A 21065-nucleotide genomic window follows, 5' to 3' on the forward strand; every position below is an offset into this window, starting at 1 on the left:
GTCTGAAATCGAGCTGATACCCTTGACGGACTATGGTGAAGACCCATTGGTCCTAAGTGATGGCTCTCCAGTGGTAGATGAAGCCGATAAGACTGCCTCCTACTGGGGATCCAGTGCTGGGGGTACGTTTGGCTGACTCAAACACTCTCACCGCCAGTCAAAAACCCGTAGCCGGGGCTTGCTGGGGCTCTGGTTGAGGCCTAGGTACTTGCTGTTGATGGGAACGGCCACTGGAACTAGGGCACAGCGTGCACCTTGGAGGATAAAGCAAAATTGCTTACCTTGTAATAGGTGTTATCCCAGGACAGCAGGATGTAGTCCTCACATATGGGTGACGTCACTGACGGAGCCCGAATGTGGGAAAACTTCTGTCAAAGTTTCTATAAACTTTTGACTGGCTGCCTGAGGCTACTGAGCATGCCCGGCATGTCATGATATTCCCTGCCACAGGGGTCTCACTCCAGTCTCGTATGTAGCAATAAGCTTTAGCAAAAATAAAATAAGAAAACGTATCGGACCCAACTCCGTGGGGTGGCGGGTGGGTTTCGTGAGGACTACATCCTGCTGTCCTGGGATAACACCTATTACAAGGTAAGCAATTTTGCTTTATCCCAGGACAAGCAGGATGCTAGTCCTCACATATGGGTGATTAGCAAGCTAGAGGCTGAGTCATTTGTGATTGAGGCAACAGTGAAGTATTGTTGTTGAAATGAATCAGCTGAATATCACAGCAGATTGGTTGTAGTAGGAGTTGGGTTTAAACTGGAAACAAGTTCTTTAAGACAGATTGTCCATAGGCTGAATCTTGTCGTCCTTCTTTATCTAAGCAGTAATGAGCTGCAAAGGTGTGACGAGAACTCCATGTTGCTGCTTTACAAATGTCAAGAATTGGCACTGAACGATAGTGTGCTACTGAGGTTGACATTGCTCTGACTGCATGTGCCATTACTCGCCCTTGGAGAGGAAGGCCTGCTTTTTCATAACAAAACTGTATGCAATCTGTTAGCCAGTTGGATAAAGTCTGTTTACCCACTGCTTTACCTGGTTTGTTTGGATCATAAGAAACAAAAAGTTGTTTAGATTTCCTGTGGACTGCTGTGCGGTTTATGTAGAAAGACAATGCACGTTTGCAGTCCAAGGTGTGTAAGGCTCGTTCACCTTGATGAGAATGAGGTCTTGGAAAGAACGTGGGTAAAACTATGGATTGATTCAAGTGGAATTCCGTAACTACCTTGGGAAGGAATTTTGGATGTGTTAGGAGAACCACTCTGTCATGTAGAAACTTAGTGTAAGGTTCATATGTGACCAGTGCTTGTAACTCACTAACCCTTTTAGCTGATGTTATGGCAACGAGGAAGATAGTTTTCCATGTGAGAAATTTAAGGTCACAGGAATCTATTGGTTCAAAAGGGGAACGCATTAATTTAGTTAAGACCAGATTCAGGTCCCATGCCGTGACTGGAGGCCGAATTGGTGGTTTAAGTTCAGTTAAACCTCGCATGAACCTGGTGATAAGAGGTTGTGTAGATATTGGGGCATCTCCCATTTTGTTATGGTAAGCAGAGATTGCACTTAAGTGTACTCTTACAGATGAAGTCTGGAGACAAGATTCTGAAAGATAGTATAAATAGTCTAGAAGAGAAGTAGTGGGGCAGGTGAAAGGATCAATACTCTTTTGCCCGCACCATAGAGAGAATCTCTTCCATTTAGAAGAATAGTTCTTTCGTGTGGAAGGTTTACATGAAGCTATAAGCACCTGAGATATATTGGATGAAAGATTGAGGGGTTGTAAGATCAGGCTTTCAATATCCATGCTGTCAGGGATAGGGATTGAAGGTTGGGATGGCGCAACCGACCCAGATCTTGAGTTATGAGAGTGGGAGCTACTCCCAGACGAATGGGATCCCTGACTGAGAGGTCTAGAAGTGTGGGAAACCATACTTGTCGAGGCCAATACGGGGCTATGAGTATCATGGACCCCTTATCTTGTTGTAGTTTCACTAGAGTTTTGGTTATAAGTGGTATCGGAGGATACGCGTATAGTAGGCCTGAGTTCCAAGGGCGAGCAAAGGCGTCCTTGTTTGGCTGGTTCTTCTGTTTGTGTAGAGAACAGAAATTGTTCACTTTGCGATTCAGATGTGACGCAAACAGGTCTATCGTTGGTTGACCCCACCGTTGAAATATCCTGGTCGCTACTGAGGGATCCAGGGACCACTCGTGTGGTTGGAACTGTCGACTGAGTCGATCCGCCACTACATTTTGAATGCCTGCCAGATAAGTGGCCCGGAAGAACATTGAATAGTTCAGGGCCCATCCCCAAATCTGTGCGGCTTCTTGACAAAGGAGATACGAGCCCGTACCTCCCTGTTTGTTGATGTACCACATGGCTACTGTGTTGTCCGTCTGGATTAAAACAGTCTTGTGCGAAAGGCAGTCCTTGAACGCATGCAGCGCATAACGTATAGCTCGAAGTTCTAGGAAATTGATTTGAAATGTTGCTTCGAGTTTCGTCCATGTCCCTTGAGTTTGGAGATTGTCTATGTGAGCTCCCCAACCCAAGGTGGATGCATCTGTAGTTAACATTATCTGTGGGACTGGCTGCTGGAAGTCCTGTCCCTTGCACAAATTGTCCTTGTTCATCCACCAAAGGAGAGTTGAACGGAGTTGGTGTGTGATTCGAATTGGAGAGAGCAAAGGTTGAATGGCTTGGATCCATTGTGATTTTAAAGTCCATTGGGTTACTCTCATGGCGAGTCTTGCCATAGGAGTGACGAACTGTGGAAGCCATGTGGCCTAATAACGTTCGAAAGTGGTGAGCCGTTACCTGTTTCCTTGAATGTAACGACTTTGCCAAGAGGGACAGCGTTTCTGCTCGATCGCTGGGTAGAAAAGCCTGTGCGAGGATAGTGTTTAACTCTGCTCCTATGAACTGGAGAAGATGAGAAGGAGTTAGATGGGACTTTGGATAATTGATTAGAAATCCCATGTTGTGAAGCACAGTAATTGTGTGATTTAGAGAAGTTAGAGCTCCTTCTTGAGACTGACTTCTTATGAGCCAATCGTCTAGATATGGGAAAACATGAACACCTTGTTTGTGCAAGTGTGCTGTTATTACTGCCAGACATTTGATGAATACTCTGGGAGCAGAGGCAAGACCGAATGGTAGAACTCTGTATTGGAAGTGTTGACTGCCTACCATGAAGCGCAGATATTTGCGATGAGGGGGAAAAATTGGAATATGAGCATAAGCATCTTGAAGGTCCAGAGAACAAAGCCAATCTCCTTTTTGAAGGAGAGGGAGCATTATGCCTAAGGATACCATTCTGAACTTTTCTTTTTTCAGTAATTTGTTGAGATTCCTGAGGTCCAGTATAGGACGAAGGCCTCCGGTTTTCTTTGGAATGAGGAAATAACGGGAGTAGAATCCTCTGCCCTGCTGGGCCCGGGGTACTTTCTCGACGGCCCTGGCGCTCAGAAGGGTGGATAATTCTATTTGAAGCTGAAGAATGTGATCTTCGCTGAGATGAGAAGGTTTTGGTGGAAAATCCGGAGGGGTTGAATTGAAATTGAGGTGGTATCCTTTGTGGATGATAGATAGGACTCATTGGTCCGATGTTATTGATGTCCAATTGATGTAAACTTTTTTCAGTCTGCCCCCTACTGGTAGTGTTGGGTAAGGGTTGGCATGTGGGCTCTGTTCTCTGGGTGTAATCTCAAAAACCAGTGGCAGGTCCAGTTTGAGGGGCTGGTGCTGGTATTGGAGCTCTTTGTTGTCGCTGAGGTCTTTGCTGAGATCTAGGAGGTCTTGGCCTAGACGATGGGGGTAGTATTTACGCTGTCTGTAAAAAGGCCTTCTGGTATCCCTTCGTGATGGTCGTCTGGCAGAATGTGTAGAAGGATCATGTGGCAGTGTAGATAACTGTTGCAGTGTTTCCGTATGTTCCCGTAGCTGGGAAACAGCATCCTGTACTTTCGAACCAAACAGGATATCACCCAGGCAGGCAAGATCAACCAGCTTGTCCTGTACCTCTGGTCTTAAATCGGATGCTTTAAGCCAGGCCCAGCGTTTCTCAGCGATGCCGGATGCAGCCACTCGTGAGGCTGTGTCATAGCTGTCATATGCTGCTCGTACTTCGTGTTTCCCCGCATTAAAGCCCTTGTTTACAACAGCCTGTGCAGCTTCTTGATACTGTGAAGGTAAAGATGGCACAAACTCTTCCATTTGCTTCCACAAGTTTCTGTGGTATTGTGTCATATATAAATGGTATGCTGATATTTTGGAATTCAGCATTGTTCCTTGGTACACTTTGTGGCCCAATTGGTCAAGGAACCTATTGTCTTTCCCTGGGGGGATTGAGGAATGGGCCCTTATTTGTCGAGATTTCTTTTGAGCCGATTCCACGACCTCCGAGTGGTGGGGAAGCTGTGTTTTTTGGTATGCAGAGGAAGGTTGTACTAAATAAGTCGACTCTATGCGTTTGTTTACTGCAGGGACTGAGCAGGGATGCTCCCAAAGACGTTGTTGCAGTTGTAAAAGAATGTAGTGCACAGGTATGGTGAGAGTGTGCTTAGGGGGATCAACAAATTGAAGCACTTCTAGAGTTTGTTGTCTACTATCTTGTTCTGTGTGCAACTGAAAAGGAATGGAATCTACCATTTCTTGAACAAATGATTGGAATGTAAAATCTTCCAGAGGTGACTGCTTTGTAGCAGGTGGCGGAGATGGATCTGACATAAAATCCTCTGATGATGGTTTAGAATCCGTGTCAGACCAGGAATTATATTGAGTTGGTTGATGAGGTGGTGTTGCCTTTTGAGCAGGTTGTAACCCAGAAGGTCCTGGTAAAGGATCATCTGATGAAGAATGTTCAGCTTGTACGTCTTCTGGGCCAACTGGTAAAGAAGATAGTAAGTGCGTATACCTTTTGGTAATGATATCATGTAAGGACCTATCTTCAGATATTGGTCTTTTTGTCAGTAATGATGTCTTCTTAGTGGATGACTGAGGGTGAATTACCTTCTTGGCAAGGTGTGGTATGGTAGGATCAGTTGTGTAGAGAGGTAGTGATCTTGCCATCGATGACATAGATGTCGTTGAGGTAAGAAGGAATGAGAATTCTGAGATTGGTATTCTAGAAGTAACTGACGTTGATGGAGGCATCGAAGAAGTGATAGGCATCGATGATGGTTGTATCATTGGTAGTATAGATGATATAGTACCGAGAGATGGCATCGGTGGCACTGCCGGCATAGACGATGACGTCGGCATTGGCGGCACCACCGGCATCGACGATCCCGCCGGCATTGGTGTGTCCACCGGCATTGGCGATGGCGCCGGTAATGCGTCTAATGCATCTAATACCAGTTTTTGGACAAGGGATGTGAAATCCGGTGTAGTTGTCATCGGTGAAGGTGTCGATATTGACGTCGAGGGTAACGAAGGTACTGAGGTTGGAGTTTCGACGACTTTAGGCCGTTTTGTTATCGGTTCCGTCGATGGCGGAATCGACGATGGTCGACGGTGCCTATGCTTGTGTTTTTGTTTAGATTCTGACACTGACCTGATCGATGCGGAGGACGGTGTCGGTGAAGCCGCATCCCCAGAACCCTCGACATGCTTCTTTTTAAGTAGGAGTTTTTTAGTTACCCCTGTGGGTGAAGACTTGGTCGAAGCCGATGGCGATGGTAACAGTTGCAGTTGAAAAACCTGAGCCATCTTCTCCCGTCTGAGTTTTCGACCCTTTGGGGTCATTTGTTGGCACTGAGAGCATGAAGATATTTCATGTTTCTCTCCTAGGCAGATCACACATTGGGAATGCGGATCTGTAACGGACATGGTCCGGTTACAAGAACATTTCTTGAACCCGGAGGCCATGTTGAAAAAAACGACAGCCGTCGATGAGAAGTCTGAGAAAAATTGTCCAAATTAATGAGAAGTCTGAGAAATTTGTCTGTCACCGTCCGGTGTCAAACAGGAATGAGACCCGATATGGGAAAAAACTTTGAAGTTTTAAGTAACTTTTTTTAGTCAAATTTGTGAGGAGACTCACGGGGCTCCGACGACCGCGGTGCTAATGGGCACGCGAAAAAACAGACTGGAGTGAGACCCCTGTGGCAGGGAATATCATGACATGCCGGGCATGCTCAGTAGCCTCAGGCAGCCAGTCAAAAGTTTATAGAAACTTTGTCAGAAGTTTTCCCGCGTTCGGGCTCCGTCACTGACATCACCCATATGTGAGGACTAGCATCCTGCTTGTCCTGGGATAATATTTCCTCTGCCTGTAAAAAGACTTCCCTGAACTTGGCCCGGAAGATTTCCTGGCAGAGGAAGGAGTGTTTGAAGCGCTAGCAGAGAGCTGTTGGAGGGTTTCATGGTGGTCCTTCAATTGAGCTACTACATCCCAGACCTTATCACCAAAGCGATTGTCACCTGTGCGTGGGAGGTCAGCCAGCTTCTCCTGCACCTCTGGACAGAGGCCAGAAGCCCAAAGCCAGGCCATTCTACAGGCGCCGATGCCCACAGCAGCTACTCGAGCCGCTGTCTCAAACACATTGTAGGTGGATCTCACCTTGTGTTTGCCAGCCTCTAGACCCTGCAGGACAATGGCAGAGAGCGACTGCTGTTGCTGCTGTGGCAAGCTCTTTGCGAGGTCCTGGATCTGTTTCCACAGGTTCCAGTTATATTGGGTCATATACAACTGGTAGGCGGCAATACGGTCGATGAGCATAGCACCCTGAAAGACCTTTCTGCCCAGAGCATTAAGCTTCCTATGTTCTCGCTCCGGAGGGGCAGAGGCATGGGTATGGGTGCGCTTGGCCTTTTTGAAGGCAGATTCCATGACCACCGACTGGTGAGGGAGGTGCCGCCTCTCGAATCCCAAGGCCTGATGTATCAAATAGGTGGCGCCCGCCTTCCTATTGACTGGAGATATGGAGATCAGGATTTCCCACATCTGAAGGTGGTCATTAAAGATGTCATGGTGGGAACCGCCACGATTTCCTTAGGAGCATTGACAAACTAAAGTACTTCCAACATCTTATGTCGCGCATCCTCCTCCATAAGAATTTGGAAGGGGATAGCTTCAGCCATGGCCCTGATGAGCCTCGCAAAGGTCCTCTAGGGGGCAGACTCCTTTCCTCCGGCGGGGAAGTTTCGGATAGGGGGTTGACCGAGAATTTGGATGAAGAATCCGAGGACTCCTCCCCCCCACGGGTCATAAGGGCCTTCTTCCTCACTAGGGCCATTGCAGGGCTGGCGCGGATGAGGCCTGTGGATCACCCTAGCCCTGGGCTCCGAAGGCACCGAGGGCCCCGTGGGAATCGATGGTTACCCAGTAACGGGGGAACCGAGGACCGCAGGAGGCCAGAGGGTCCGGACAAAGGTTCAGGGAACCGAGGCCTCGGGAACGCAGCACCGGCTGCGCTCCCTATTCAGAGGATCCAATAATAAGGATCGCTCCTGAGGGGGGCATCGGTGGCTGCTGGGGAACTGAAGGTCCTTCGGACACCGGTTGTGTTGGGAGGGCGCAGAGGATGTCTAGATGCTCAAGTAGGAGCACCAAGACAGATGGCACTGGCTCTGGTATGGGGGCTGGTGGCGTGGGCGGTTTGATGCTCTGCTGAGCTCGGAGCACTGCACTCTGCGGTCTAACTCCTCCTGAAAGTCTGGTGGAGCCAGGACTGACGTGCTTCCTACGTTCTCCAAGAAGGCACAGTGCCCGGCATCAATGTCAATGAGGAACACCCGGGACTACCGGGTATATTAGAGGACGGGGTCTCCGGGACATGGGGGTCGCTTCGGTGGTGGAACAGCAGCCACCCGTTCTTCACCGCACCGGAGCCACACGCTGATGGTGACCAGTGTTGATGCTTGCAGGATCTACCACGGTGTTTGGCCCGGTCTTTCCCTGGCGCCAAGGAAGCGGAGGATCCCGATGTCCTGAAAACCAGCGAGATCATGGAAGACTGCTCACCATTCCCTCAGTCCTTTGTAGATGCAATCAGAGGAGTAGCGAGAGGGAGTGTATTGAGGGGCTCCTCTCATCCCCCAGGTGTCGAGGACTCAGACACGGGTGTGGATGGAGCGGACGTTTTGGAACCTAAATGTTTCTCCATTTTATCAAGGCGTGTGCGATGGCCCTTGAGGGTCATCTGGTCACACAGCTGACACCCTTGGATGTTGACTCCAGGCAGAGGATGCAAACCTCAAGAGAATCTGTGATGGATATGGTCCGCGGGTACCGATGAAAACCGGATGAAGCCACGAAAAAATAACCGGCATGCAGTCGATGACCGGGGGCCACTAAGAATGGGATACCGGGAATAGACCGCGATAGGGACAGAAAAATATTTTCTACCTACCGACCGCGAAGGGGGACCCAACGATGGGACTGAAGAAAAAAATCCCAATTTTAGAAGAAGAAAAACGAAGTAGAAGCAGAGCTCCTGAACCGCAAGGCAACTGCACCGCAAAAAAAGAGAGACTGAAGGGGGACCTCGCATGGACGCACAGATAGTGGCATGCTGTGCATGCTCAGTGTGCCAGTCAAAGCTTCTAGAAACTTTGACAAAAGTTTTCCGTGCTGGGCTCCATCAGATGACATCACCCACATGTGAGGACTACCATTCTTCTTGTCCCAGAAGAAATAAATCTACCAAAAGGTAAAGGAAAGAAAACAGCTGCAGCTTTAGAAAAATCACTTACAAAACTGTGAGAGAAGAGAGCAAAGCTGAATACCGTGAGACCCTCGGCTCCCGCAACCACACGGCTCTGTGGAAAAAAAGAGACTGAGAACACTGCCTAGACGCAGGATGATGACTACAGCTGCACATGCTCAGTAAGGCACGTTTGAAAATTCTAGATTCTTTGAGATCAAAGTTCCGTGCTGGGCTCCATCCAATGATGTCACACATGTGTGACGACTACCATCCTGCTTGTCCTCGGAGAATACTTCTTACCAAACCATCAACCAAGCAGCATTTAAACAGAGCAGATGTTTCCTCGGCTTCCCCAGGGTTTCTTTTGCTTCATCTGAGCCTACGCTTTATTCCAACTCAGAGGAGGCCCCCAGCACCCAGAATGCCCTGTGTTAAGGTGGACCGGGCCTGGACTGCTGGGACCCGTCTATTAAGGTGACCAGAGGGTTTCTACAGTGCACTCTGCCACATATCCTCCTCCTCGGCTCAATCTTTCTCAAATGAGTATCTGCCCCTACCAGGGCTAGGTCCCACAGTAGGATCTCACCAGGCTTGTCTTTGGGTCCTGTCTCAAACATTTTCCCAATCTGAGCCCTGCCTGTCTTAGGATATGGGATTCTAACCCAGGGAATGCCTTGCTCTTTACCCTCTGAGGATTCTTTTTAATCTGCCACAGTCATCTTTTCCTCTAATCACCCTATTTTCCAGTCTTGACTGTTGAGCTTATGTACTTTTACCCATGAAACTGCACAAAAGTAGCACTTATGTTGTATGCAAAAAAAAAAGAAAGAAGCCATTTCCTTTAAAATAAAATTACCTGTTGAAAGTTTTTAGTCATGTCAGGGGATTCTTTACCCCAATAGCATTTAACAACATGCCCTTCAATTGTAGTTCCATTCACTGAAACGATGGCATGAGCTGCACTTTCATGAGTTGAAAACCTAAAAATGAAGAAAAAAAAAAAAAAAAGAGGACTTAAAAAACAAGTGGCTTTTATAAGAGGACTTTGTGCTCTGTGACCTATCGCAGCTTAAGATCTCAAATCAAATCCAGCCTAGAATCAGGGGAAAACAAGTTTGGTGATTCACAATCAAGACATTAATGGGCATTAATTTACATCAGTGTTTCTCAACCCTATCCTGATGGCACACCTATCTGGGTCAGGTTTTCAGGAAAGCCTCAATAAATATGCATGAGATATTTACATACATTGGGTATTCTATGTATACCAACATAGTAGATGATGGCAGGTAAGGACTAACTACAATCAATTGTCTCTCTCTCTAGATTCTCTACCACTTTGGCTGATGGGCACATATTCCCATACTTACACCAAGACTAGTCTCCTCCCTCCCACTCCTTCCCCAAACCGCATGCCTTTTATATAGCCAATAAACCCTACTCCTACCACTGCCCTCTATATCTGTCCCAAGCATGTTTAAATTACATTAACGTGCTAGCCTCCACCACCATTTATCTGATTTATATTCCACTTTTTAGGCACTTCAGAACGGATGACATTTGTAGACTATTCCAGACCTTGTCTTCCTCTTTGGGAGACAGGATGGAAGACAAGCAGAGAAAGGCAACCAAAATGGTGTGGAGTCTACATAAAAGAGTTAGGAGTTTAAAGGACCTAAATATGTATATGCTGGAAGAGAGGAGAAAAAGGGGTGATATGATACAGACTTAACTATCTGAAAGTTTGAACAAGATGATGAAATTATTACTTTCCTGATAATCTCCTTTCCTCTAGAAAAGTCAGGTCAGTCCATACAAATGGGTTATGCATGCCAACCGGCAGATGGAGACAGAGATCAAAAGCTCACTGATGTCACTCCTCATATAACCTCCGTGCTGACATCAATCTGCCAGTATTTTCTGCAAAAGCTAACTGTGAACAACTTTAGAAAACAATTTCAACTTGAAATTATATTCCCTTTTTATTTTTTCAAACAATTTGTGAATCTCCAGAAGACCAAGGGATAGAAGAAACTAAAGGGAAGACAGGAAATAGCAAGAATAGGGCATGAGGTGAAACCTATACTCAACAGGGGATGACTTTTTTGTATATCTGCCATTGCCTCCCCTGTCTATCCCTGAAAAGATGCCCAATACAAATGAAGGCAAGAAAACTAACAGCATCAGGAGGGAGCTTAGAATGGCCTGTTCTAGAAGAAAGAATATTATTGGGCAAGTATTAATTTAACCTTCCTCTTCGCTCAGTCAGGCCAGTCTATACAAATAGGACATAACAAAGCTACTCCCCCTCAGTGGATGGGAAGCTACTTGAGCCTCTCGCAATACAGCCGAGGCAAAGGAGGCTTCCTTCCTAACCCGGATATTCAGATGGAAGTGTTTTAAAAAGGTATGCAATGAAGGCCAGATTGCCACTTTACAAATCTCTAATGGAGACACTAGCTGGAACTCTGCCCACAAAGTAGCCTGTGCTCTCATGGAATGAGCCCGAAATCTGCTTCAGTAGGGGCATCCCAGCTTCTATATAATGCCGCTGTGATCACTTCCTTAATCCAGCACGCCACTGTAGTCCTAGAGGCCGCTTCGCCTTTCCATACACCACCGTACAGCACAAAAAGATAATCAGATATTTGAAACTCATTAGTAACTAAGAAACCAAGGGATGCAGAAGTGCATATTCCGCCACATTTTTCTGCTTATTCAAAGACGGCAAGGACGGATTAATATGAAACCTCAAAACCATCTGTGGAAGAAAGGAGGATATTGTGTTAAGCTGAACCCTATCCTGATTAATCGTTAGAAAAGGTTTTCTACAAGAAAGAACCTGCAACTCTGTATGTGCCGAACAAATAGTGACAAGGAACACGGTTCACAATGTAAGTGCAAAGAAATACTATAAAGTGGTGCAAAGCGAGAGCTTTCCAAAAAGCTCAGCACCAAATTTAGATCCCAAAGAGGAACTGGCAGTCGAATGTGCTTAACACCTCACAAGATACTTCAGGGTGAGAGGACAGGAACAAAAGATTTGCCATACTAGGTCAGATCAACGGTCCGTCCAGCCCAGTATCCTGTTTCCAACAGTGGCCAATCCAGGTCACAAGTACCTGACAGGATCCCAAGGGATAGATAGATTCCATGTTGCTTATTTCAGGGATAAGAAGTGGATTTCTTCTAGTCCACCTTAATAATGGTTTGTGGACTTTTTTCACAAAAGAGAATGTGTAGTTGCACTTTAGGCTGTTCGTCAAAGTAATCTGTTTATTACAAAAAGATTTCTCGCATTTAAATTCCACAGACAAGAGTATATGGTTCCTAGACATGACCGTGTTTTGCACGGTTGCTGTCTCAGCAGGAACATACAGGAGTTCTCATATCTACAGCTAAACAAGTATCAAATCAGACAGCGGCAGCTACAAAACATATAAACAAAAACAGGGTCAAAACAATTCAAAAGGAGAGCACATACCATAGTGAAGGAGGGTAAACGCATGGTTATACGGTACACAAGTCTGTGAGGGAAATCAAAGAAACAAAGCGTTATAGAGGGCAAAGCGCATCTAAAATCAACTTAAGTCATAAAATATAGAATAATGGTAAACTACCAGAAAAAAGAACATACCTTAAGCCGGGTTTCAGAAATTATATAAAGATTTATGAACCGGATGCCACATGGGCTTTTCTTACAGGAACTTGTCTAAACCATTTTTAAACCCAGCTACACTAACAGCTTTTACCACATTCTCCGGCAACAAATTCCAGAGTTTAATTATGCTTTGAGTAAAAAACATTTTCTCCTATTGGTCTTAAATGATCATCTAGTAACTTCACTGAATGTCTCCTAGCCTTTGTACTTTTTGAAAGAGTAAACTACCGATTCATGTTTACCCATTCCACTCATTTTATAGATTTCTATCATATCTCCCCTTAGCTGTCTCTTCTCCAAACTGAAGACCTCTTTAGCCTTTCCTCATAGGGGAACTGTTCCAACCACTTTATCATTTTGGTCGCCCTTCTCTGTACCGTTTCTAATTATGTTATGTCTTTTTTAGAGATGCAGTGACAGAACTGCATACAATACTCAAGGTGTGGTTGCACCATGGAACGATACAGAGGCTTTAGGATATTTTTTGTTTTATTCTCCATTCCTTTTCTAATAATTCCTAGCATTTTATTTGCTTTCTTGACCACTGTCGCACACTGAGCAGAGGATTTCAACATATTATCCACGATGATGCCTAGATCCTTTTCCCGCAAAGTATAACCTTGCATTGTGTAGCTATAATTTGGGTTGCTCTTCCATACATGCATCACTTTGCACTTGTCCACATTAAATGTCATCTGCCATTTGGATCCCCAGTCTCCCAAGGTCCTCATGCAATTTCTCACAATCTTCTTGCAATTTAACAACTGTTACGATCGGCTTCTATGTGAGAACCGACAAGGCTTAAAGATTCTTTTCTGCCCATGGAAGACGTATATCCATTTTTAAGGAGACCTGCAGAGTTCTGGTTCATCCTTGATGATTGATGATGCTACTGCCATGGCATTGTCAGATATCACTCTCACTGCCCATTCGAATAACTGGGGTGCGAATTCTAGAAGCACCAGTTGCATTGCCTGAGCCTTCAGATGGTTGATGGACCATCTTGCCTCTACAGAGGGCCACCGACCTTGCCCTGTGAGTTCCCAACAGTGAGCTCCCCAACTGGCCAGATTTGCATCCATGGTTGCCATTGTCCTAACAGGGGGCATTATATCTACCCTCCTGATCAGATGTGCATGAACCAGCCTTCACCAAAGACTCTGCGCAACCTTTACCAGAAGAGGTAACCTCACTGAGAAGTCTTGACACTGAAGATTTCATCGAGAGAGCACGGTCCTCTATAAAGGGTGCACGTGTGCCCTCGCCCAGGGAACCAAGTCCAAGATTACTGCCATAGAACCCAGGGTCTGAAGGTAAAACCACAAAGACGGGGCCCAAACTGCTCGCAAGCTCCTGATTTGTCCTTCCAATTTCAGAATCCGCTGATCCAGAAGGTACACACGTCTGGTGCATGTCACGAAACAAGCCCCCAAATGCACCAGGTTTTGAGACAGTTGTAGAGTATTTTTAGCCATATTGATGACCCAGCCCAGCTCCTGATATAACTGGATCATTCTCTGGGAGGCTGCATGGCTCTCTTCAAAGGGCATCACGCAGATCAACCAATCGAAGAGGCATGGCTGGACTAGGATTCCTTTCTTCTATAAGGCTGCCACCATCACTATCATTAGTTTGGAGAATGTCCATGGAACAGTAAACAATCCGAAGGGCAGCACCTGAAACTGATGACCAAACACTGCAAATCGAAGATAGAGCCAGTGCTCTTCTCGGATGGGAATGTGAAGATACACTTCCATCAAATCCAAGGAGGTGAGGAATTCCCCTTTCTGCACCACCATAATTACCAACCGCAAGATTTCCATTCTGTAGCGAGTAAGCTTCAAGAAATTGTTTTCTTGCTTGAGATCCAGGATAGGGAAAAAGGAACCCCCCTTTTTTGGAACCACAAAGTAAATGTAGTAATGCCCTAGCTGCTCCTGGCCTTTCGCTATAGAGACCACTGCTTTTGACGCAATAAGCCTTTGCAGAGTGGACAATAATGTAGCTTCCTTATTGGTGGATTGACAAAGGGAAACCATAAAAGTATCTGAAACTAGTTGATTAAATTTCAGAGTGTAATCATGTCACACAATGTTAAGGACCCACTGATTTGTTGTTAGTTGGACCCACCTGTAATAAAACAGAGAAAGATGGCTGCCTATCTCTGGTATCTACAGGTAGGTCCCCATGTCCTCATTTTGTTGATCTGGAACCAGCATATCCTACTGAACTCTCCTTTCTAGTGTTGCGCTTGCCACCCATGGTCAGGCCCGCGAGCAGCTCACTCACCCCCCCCCCCCCCCACCCCAATGCTGCTCTAGTCTGCTCTCTATGGATGGAGATGCCACTGGGCACCGATGTTGCCGTTCCACCTCTGTGGCCAGGAGACCATCCAGCAGTCTTCTTCATGCAGCTGGTAGCCGCCAGTGACGCGGCCCGGTGTTCTGCCTGCTGCTTCTTTGTGGCTGTGTGCTGCAGACGTTCTCTTCGCAACGCAGGCCGCTGACGTCCCACAGCTCAGCCTTGCCTGTTGGTCCTTCCATTGTGGCTGGACCGCTCGCTGTCAACACTGCCGCCAACTTCCTCCTTCACCCGACGTCCTCTAGGCAGATGCGTGTTTCTGCTAGGAATTTAAAGGGCCCACGTTGGGGAAACGTCCCGAGGCCCTTCTTGATGTCACGCCTGCAGCCCTATAAAAGGGCTTCTCTGCCAGTTCAGTTTGCCTTCGCAAGGAGTTGCTTGCTCCTGGAGTTCCTGCTTGTGATCTATGTTTCTTCAAGGTCTTCTCATTCTTCGTGGGAGCTCCTCTGGGTTCTTCGTTCCATGTTCCTGGTCTCTTGATGGTTCCTGCCTCTGTTTCCTTATGTCAAGCCCTCATTTGTTCCTGTGGACCGTCTTCCAAGTCCTCTCTCATCTTTCCTCCAGGTGTGCCAGCGACATGGTCCGTGACCAGCCCATGGTGGGTTGTGTAGGTTGCCTCCTGACACAAGGCCTGTCTCCATGTCTGTCTTTGCTGGGTCAAGTCCTCTGAGACCATCCTTGTTTTAAAGTTCCAAGTTCCTAGTCTTGTTCCTAGTTCCAGTCTCATGGAGCTTGTCCAGCCAACGGATCTCTTAGTTCCTTATCTCAAGCCATGTTCCAAGTAATGTTCTGGCTTGAGTCCATGTCTGAGTCTCAGTCCAGAGCCTGTCCTGCCCCCAGCAGTGACCTGCCCATGGGTTGTGTAGGGCGTACAGTGGGACAGTGTGGTCCACAACCAGCCCTCAGGCTGTGTAGAGTGTGCTGTGGCTCAGAGCTAGGTTGAACCTAAACCTTTGTCCAAGCTCCAAGTCTTCAGTGCCTTTGTTTTGTCCTAAGAACATAAGAGCATAAAAAATTGCCATACTGGGTCAGACCAAGGGTCCATCAAGCCCAACATCCTGTTTCCAACAGTAGCCAATCCAGGGTACAAGTACCTGGCAAGGACCGAAACAATACGTAGATCCCAAAAGTCTTCTGAGTCAAGTCCAAGCCTTCGTTTATATTATGTCTTCTGTCCTCAACCTCCATCTATCCTGATGCACAAACCGTTCCCAAGCGGCAGGTCCAAAACTGCTATCGAGTGGCCGGAAGGCTACCCCAGAAACCAGCATTGCATTGTTGGGTCTCTCTTGGTGCATGCAGGTTCAGCAGAGGCCTGAGTAAGCTACGTTCCAGTTCAACCTGTACCTGGACATGCTCACCTCCCGTGGTGCGTATCTCAGAGCCTTGCCCTAAGGTCGTCCCGAAGTCCAAGGGCTCACTCTCTCGAGCCAAGCCAACTACATTCCTGTGCTCGCAACATCTAGTCCTTTTCCTGGCACAAAAAGACTAGGAATGCAAAAAGATATAAGACCTCTGTCCTGAAATTTCAGGTCTGTCCCGAAATGTCCTGGAGTCCCTCATTCGGCCCTGGAAGGCAAAGGGACATGAAGAAGACCTGCCCTTATCTTCCAGCAGCCTGGGAATCTAAGTCTCCCCAAACCTTAGCCATCTTCTCTAACTCCTCTCTAAACAGAAGCCATCCCTTAAACAGAAGTTCAGTCAAATTGGATTTGGCACAATCATAAAAGCCGTTGAGTCACTATTTTGGAGGCCACTTCTTTTGTGGCCCAGACTAAATAGTAACCAGCGTCTGCCAAAAAGGCAGACCTTGGCTCCAGGAAAAGAGAATCATCCCCCTAATACCACTTGCACTTCCTGTGCTAAGCACAGACCATAAGGCATCATAATATAACAGAACAGGCAGATATTTGGAAATTCATAGCTATCGCCTCAAAGGACTGCTTAAGCATTGCCTCTATCTTTCTGTCTTGCGCATCCTTAAGCACAAGATGCTCTTCCACTGGGATGGTCGTCCTTTTGGAAACTGAATAGACCAAGGCACCCATTTTGGGAAAACTGAGCCGGTGCTTCACCTGAGGATCTAAAGGATACATGTTTGCCAGATCCTGTCCTTCCATAAAATTAGACTTCAGTGAATTCCATTCCAAATCTACCAAGTCCTGTACCACCTCATGGAGAGGAAAGAAGCAAGAGTTTCCAGAGATTGACCATTATTGGGTCTCCTGCATCCTCATCTAACTGTAATGTGCACAGTAGCACGGTCCTATGAACATCTCCTTCAGGAGGAATATCTCCCTCCACTAAAGTCTAAGGGGTCTCACAACTGGGGTAAATGACCAAAAGCCATCTAAGGGATCCTCTGACAAGATGGGATCCTCCCCCATTCCCTCAGGATCCAGTTCTCGATAAGCCCACTTCACTCCTTTGGAAGGCACTGTAGATGAAGAAGGAACAGGAGAATCATAAACCTTGGACACTCCCTTTCCCTACAAAAAAGCCTGCAGTCCCTTAAAATACTCAACCCAGGAGAGGAGGAGACATCCACTGCTGAACCAACAATCCAGACAAGAATGGGCAAGAGGTTTTACCTTCAGGCTCCTGCCAATGCTCAAGAGACAGAAGAGATGGCCCATCTTCCTGTCCAGGACCGCTCTCTAAATTATAGGCTTCAAGTCCCCTTAGAGAGGGAGAGCAGAGTTGCTTACCTGTAACATGAGTTCTCCTAGGACAGCAGGATGTTAGTCCTCACGTGTGGGTGACATTAGATGGAGCCCGGCGCGGAAAACATCTGTCAAAATTTCTAGAACTTTGACTAGGCACACTGAGCATGCCCCGCATGCCACTATCCACGCGGGGTCCCTTTTCAGTCTCGTAACACAGAAATTACAAAAATATAAACTAACAAACCTATGAGAAACCCAACTCTGCAGGGCGGTGGGAGGATTTCCTAAGGACTAACATCCTGCTATTCTAGGAGAACACCTGTTACAGGTAAGCAACTCTGCTTTCTCCTAGGACAAGCAGGATGGTAGTCCTCACATGTGGGTGAATACCTAGCTACAGGCTGCTCCTGTATACTCAAGGGACACACAGCACTTATATGCTAATGGGCACAACAAACTAGTGCTGGGGCAACAGAGGGAGTCAGTGTGAACCCGATCAAGGGGCATAAGGTCGGAAGAGTTGGGTTTAGTTACTGAAAAGTGTTAAGCGCACTCTATGCTTATGGCCAGGGATACAAGAACATTCAGACTCCGTGGAAAGTATAATTTCTTTTTATTAATCGGTATAAGTGTTCTTGGGAGATGCTGGTCAGTTTGTCAGAGAAAGGGCATCCATTACCCAGCATCTCCCAAGAACATTTATACCGATTAATAAAAAGAAATTACACTTTCTACTGAGTCTGAGTGTTCTTGTATCCCTGGCCATAAGCATAGAGTGCGCTTAACAAAAGGGTCTGTAGGACCAACTGACCGAAATGGCTGTCGTGTCAACCTTCTCTGTCCAAACAGTAGTGAGACGCAAAGGGATGGAGGGAACGCCATGTTGCAGCTCTGCAAATTTCATCCATGGGGACCACATGCAACCTGGCCACTGAAGCTGCCATGGCCCGAATGGAGTGAGCCTTGACATGGCCACCCAGCTAGACCTGCTTGCGCAGAGCAGAAAGAGATGCAGTCTATAAGCCAGTTGAACATGGTTTGCTTGGATACAGCAACTCCCAATCTATTTTTGTTGAAAGAAAGATTGTCTGTGGCCTGCTGTTCGTTCCAGATATAAGGCTAGGGCCCTTTTGCAATCAGAGTTCACTCACCCCTGTGCGAATGAGGCTTAGGAAAGAAGGTTGGTAAAACGATGGACTGATTAAGGTGGAAGTCAGTCACCATCTTCGGTTGGAACTTCGGGTGTGTGTGAAGAACCACCCGATCATGGAAGAACTTTGTGTAGGGTGGATATGACACCAGCGCCTGAAGTTCGCTGATTCTGTGCGCTGAAGGTACCGCTACTAAGAAAATGACTTTCTAGGCCAGGTATTTCAGGTCACAACAACGCAAAAGCTCAAAGGAAGTCCTCATCAGGTGGGCCAAAACCACGTTGAGATCCCAGGAAACTGCAGGGAGCCTGAGGGGGGTTTCAGCTGGAGCAGACCCCACATGAAACGACCCACAACAGTCTGTGCCGAGATAGGTGATCCGTCCACCCCTTGGTGGTAGGTTCCAATCACACGGAGATGCACTCTCAGAGGTGGTCTTCAAGCCAGCATCCGAGAGATGCAGTAGATAATCTAACAGCTTGCAGGTGGAACACAAGAATGGGTTCAATCCCTGGCTGTTACACCACACTGAAAATCTCCTCACTTCAGGCCGTAAGACTTCCTAGTGGAAGGCTTCTTGGACTCCAGTAGGAGCAGAGACACTCCCTCCGAGAGGTTCAAGGACTGCAAGGTCACCCTTTCAACATCCAAGCCGTGAGGGCCAAGGCCTGGAGGTTGTGATGGCCCAGCCTCCCCTGATCTTGTGTCAGGAGGTCTGGGGATGTTCTGAGACAGATTGGTTCCTGCAGGGAAAGATCCTGAAGGAGTGGGAACCAGATCTGCTGGGCCCAATAAGGCGTGATGAGAAACATGGTCCTCCGGTCCTGCTGGAGCTTTAGAAGCGTCTCAGACACCAGGGGAAGTGGAGGATAGATGTACAAGAGGTCCTTGCCCCAGTGGCAGGCAAAGGCATCTGAAGCTGTTCTGCCATTCCCCCCGGCTAGGGAGCAGAACTGGCCTACTTTGTTGTTGTAAGGGGAAGCAAAGAGGCCCACGTCCGGAGTTCTCCAAAGATGGAAAATCGAGTCCGCTAAGTCCTGCTTCAGGGTCCACTTGTGTGGCTGGAAGGAATTACTTAGGTCGTCTGCCAGCGTATTCGCCTGTCCCGACAGGTACCCGCCTCGGAGAAGGATGTTCTGGGTCAGAGCCCACAACCAGAACTGGACTGCCTCCTGACAAAGCAGGAACTATCCCGTTCCTTCATGTTTGTTGAGATACTATATGGCTATCTGATTGTTGGTCTGAACGAGCATAACCTTGCCGGCCAGTAGATCCCGAAATGCCCAAAGGGCATACTGGACCACCCGTAGCTCCAGGAAGTTGATCTGGTATCCCTTCCTCTTGAGCTGATCAGTGATCTTGGGTGCAAAGATTCCTCACATGTGCCCCTCAACCCAGGTGGGAGGCATCCGTGGTGATACAACCTGAGCGGGGAAGTCTGGAATAGGATCCCCATCTCTAGGTTGGGAAGAGATAGCCACCACAACAAAGAGTCCTGAAGTGATGTAGTGACTCAAATATACGCCCAAAGGACCTGGGTGGCCTAGTGCCATTGCGACAGTAGGGTCCACTGCACCCTAAGCATGTGAAGGCGAGCAAAGGGAGTGACATGGACAGTCACGGCCATGTGTCCTAGCAAACATAACGTGCTGTGTGCAGAGATCTGGCAACTCTGCGAGATCGATCCCGCCAAAGAGGCCAAGCTGACTGCCCAATCCCTGGGCAAAAATGCCCAAGCCTGAGACGTATCGAACCTGGCACCTATAAAGTTCAGGTCGGTGATGGGGCCAGCTGGGACTTGGGGTAATTGATTAGAAACTCCAATGTCTCCAAGATGCGAATGGTGGTTTGCAAGAACTGCAGCACTCCCTGCCTGGAAGCGCCCTTGATGAGCCGGTCGTCCAAGTAGGGAAAGACCTGCACCTGCTGCCTTTAGCCACTGCTGCAAGGCACTTTGTGAAAACACGGGGTGCCGAAGCCAGACCAAAGAGCAGTACCTTGTACTGAAAATGGTGTTTGCTCACCACAAACCTGAGGTACCTCCGGTAGGCGAGGGCAATCCTTATGTGAGCATTGGCATCTTGTAGATTGAGGGAGCAAAGCCAGTCTCACTGGAGCAGGAGAGGAATAAGGGCAACCAGTGAGACCTTCTTAAACTTCTCTTGCATGAGGAATTTGTTCAAGGCCCTTAAGTCCAAAATCAGACGAAGGCCTCCTGTCCTCTTTGGGATGAAGAAACACTGGAGTAGGAACTGCTTCCCCGCAGACCGAGAGGAACGGGTTTGACCGCCTTGGCCATTGTGAGGGCGGAGAGCTCATTGAGTAGTATTTCCAGATTCACTGAGGCCCCCCCAAGAGGGCCATAAAGGAAGAGTCCTCTTGGAAATTTAATCTGTACCCCTGGCGGATGATGGAGAGTACCCACCGATCCAAGGCAATGGCCCTCCAATGGTCCGCAAAGGACATGAGCCGACCTCCAACTGGAAGGTCCATTGCCAACTGTATTGGTAAATGGCTTGGACTCCCTCGCAGCCAGTCAAAAGCCTGTAGCGGAAGTCTGCTGCAGGG

At 47.5% G+C, this 21065-nt stretch overlaps 1 protein-coding gene across 2 annotated transcripts in view; it reads right to left on the reverse strand.

The window, feature by feature from the left end:
- The window catches only part of TIAL1 (TIA1 cytotoxic granule associated RNA binding protein like 1), a 347709-nt gene that overhangs the window by 51940 nt on the left and 274704 nt on the right, over nt 1-21065 (reverse strand). The window contains exons 10-11 of one of the 2 annotated variants that reach the window (XR_003857944.1): nt 12143-12185; nt 9515-9638 (exon numbers count right to left, since the gene is read on the reverse strand). Coding sequence is in view for 1 of the 2 variants with exons in the window: in XM_029610520.1 (XP_029466380.1) it covers nt 9515-9638 (124 nt within the window). In the remaining variant the exon portion in view is untranslated. The remainder of the gene's footprint in view (nt 1-9514; nt 9639-12142; nt 12186-21065) is intronic. The other variant, XM_029610520.1, reaches the window with a different exon arrangement.

The sequence above is a fragment of the Rhinatrema bivittatum genome, chromosome 7 (genome assembly GCF_901001135.1).
Source record: "Rhinatrema bivittatum chromosome 7, aRhiBiv1.1, whole genome shotgun sequence".
In the NCBI taxonomy this organism is placed as follows: domain Eukaryota; kingdom Metazoa; phylum Chordata; class Amphibia; order Gymnophiona; family Rhinatrematidae; genus Rhinatrema; species Rhinatrema bivittatum.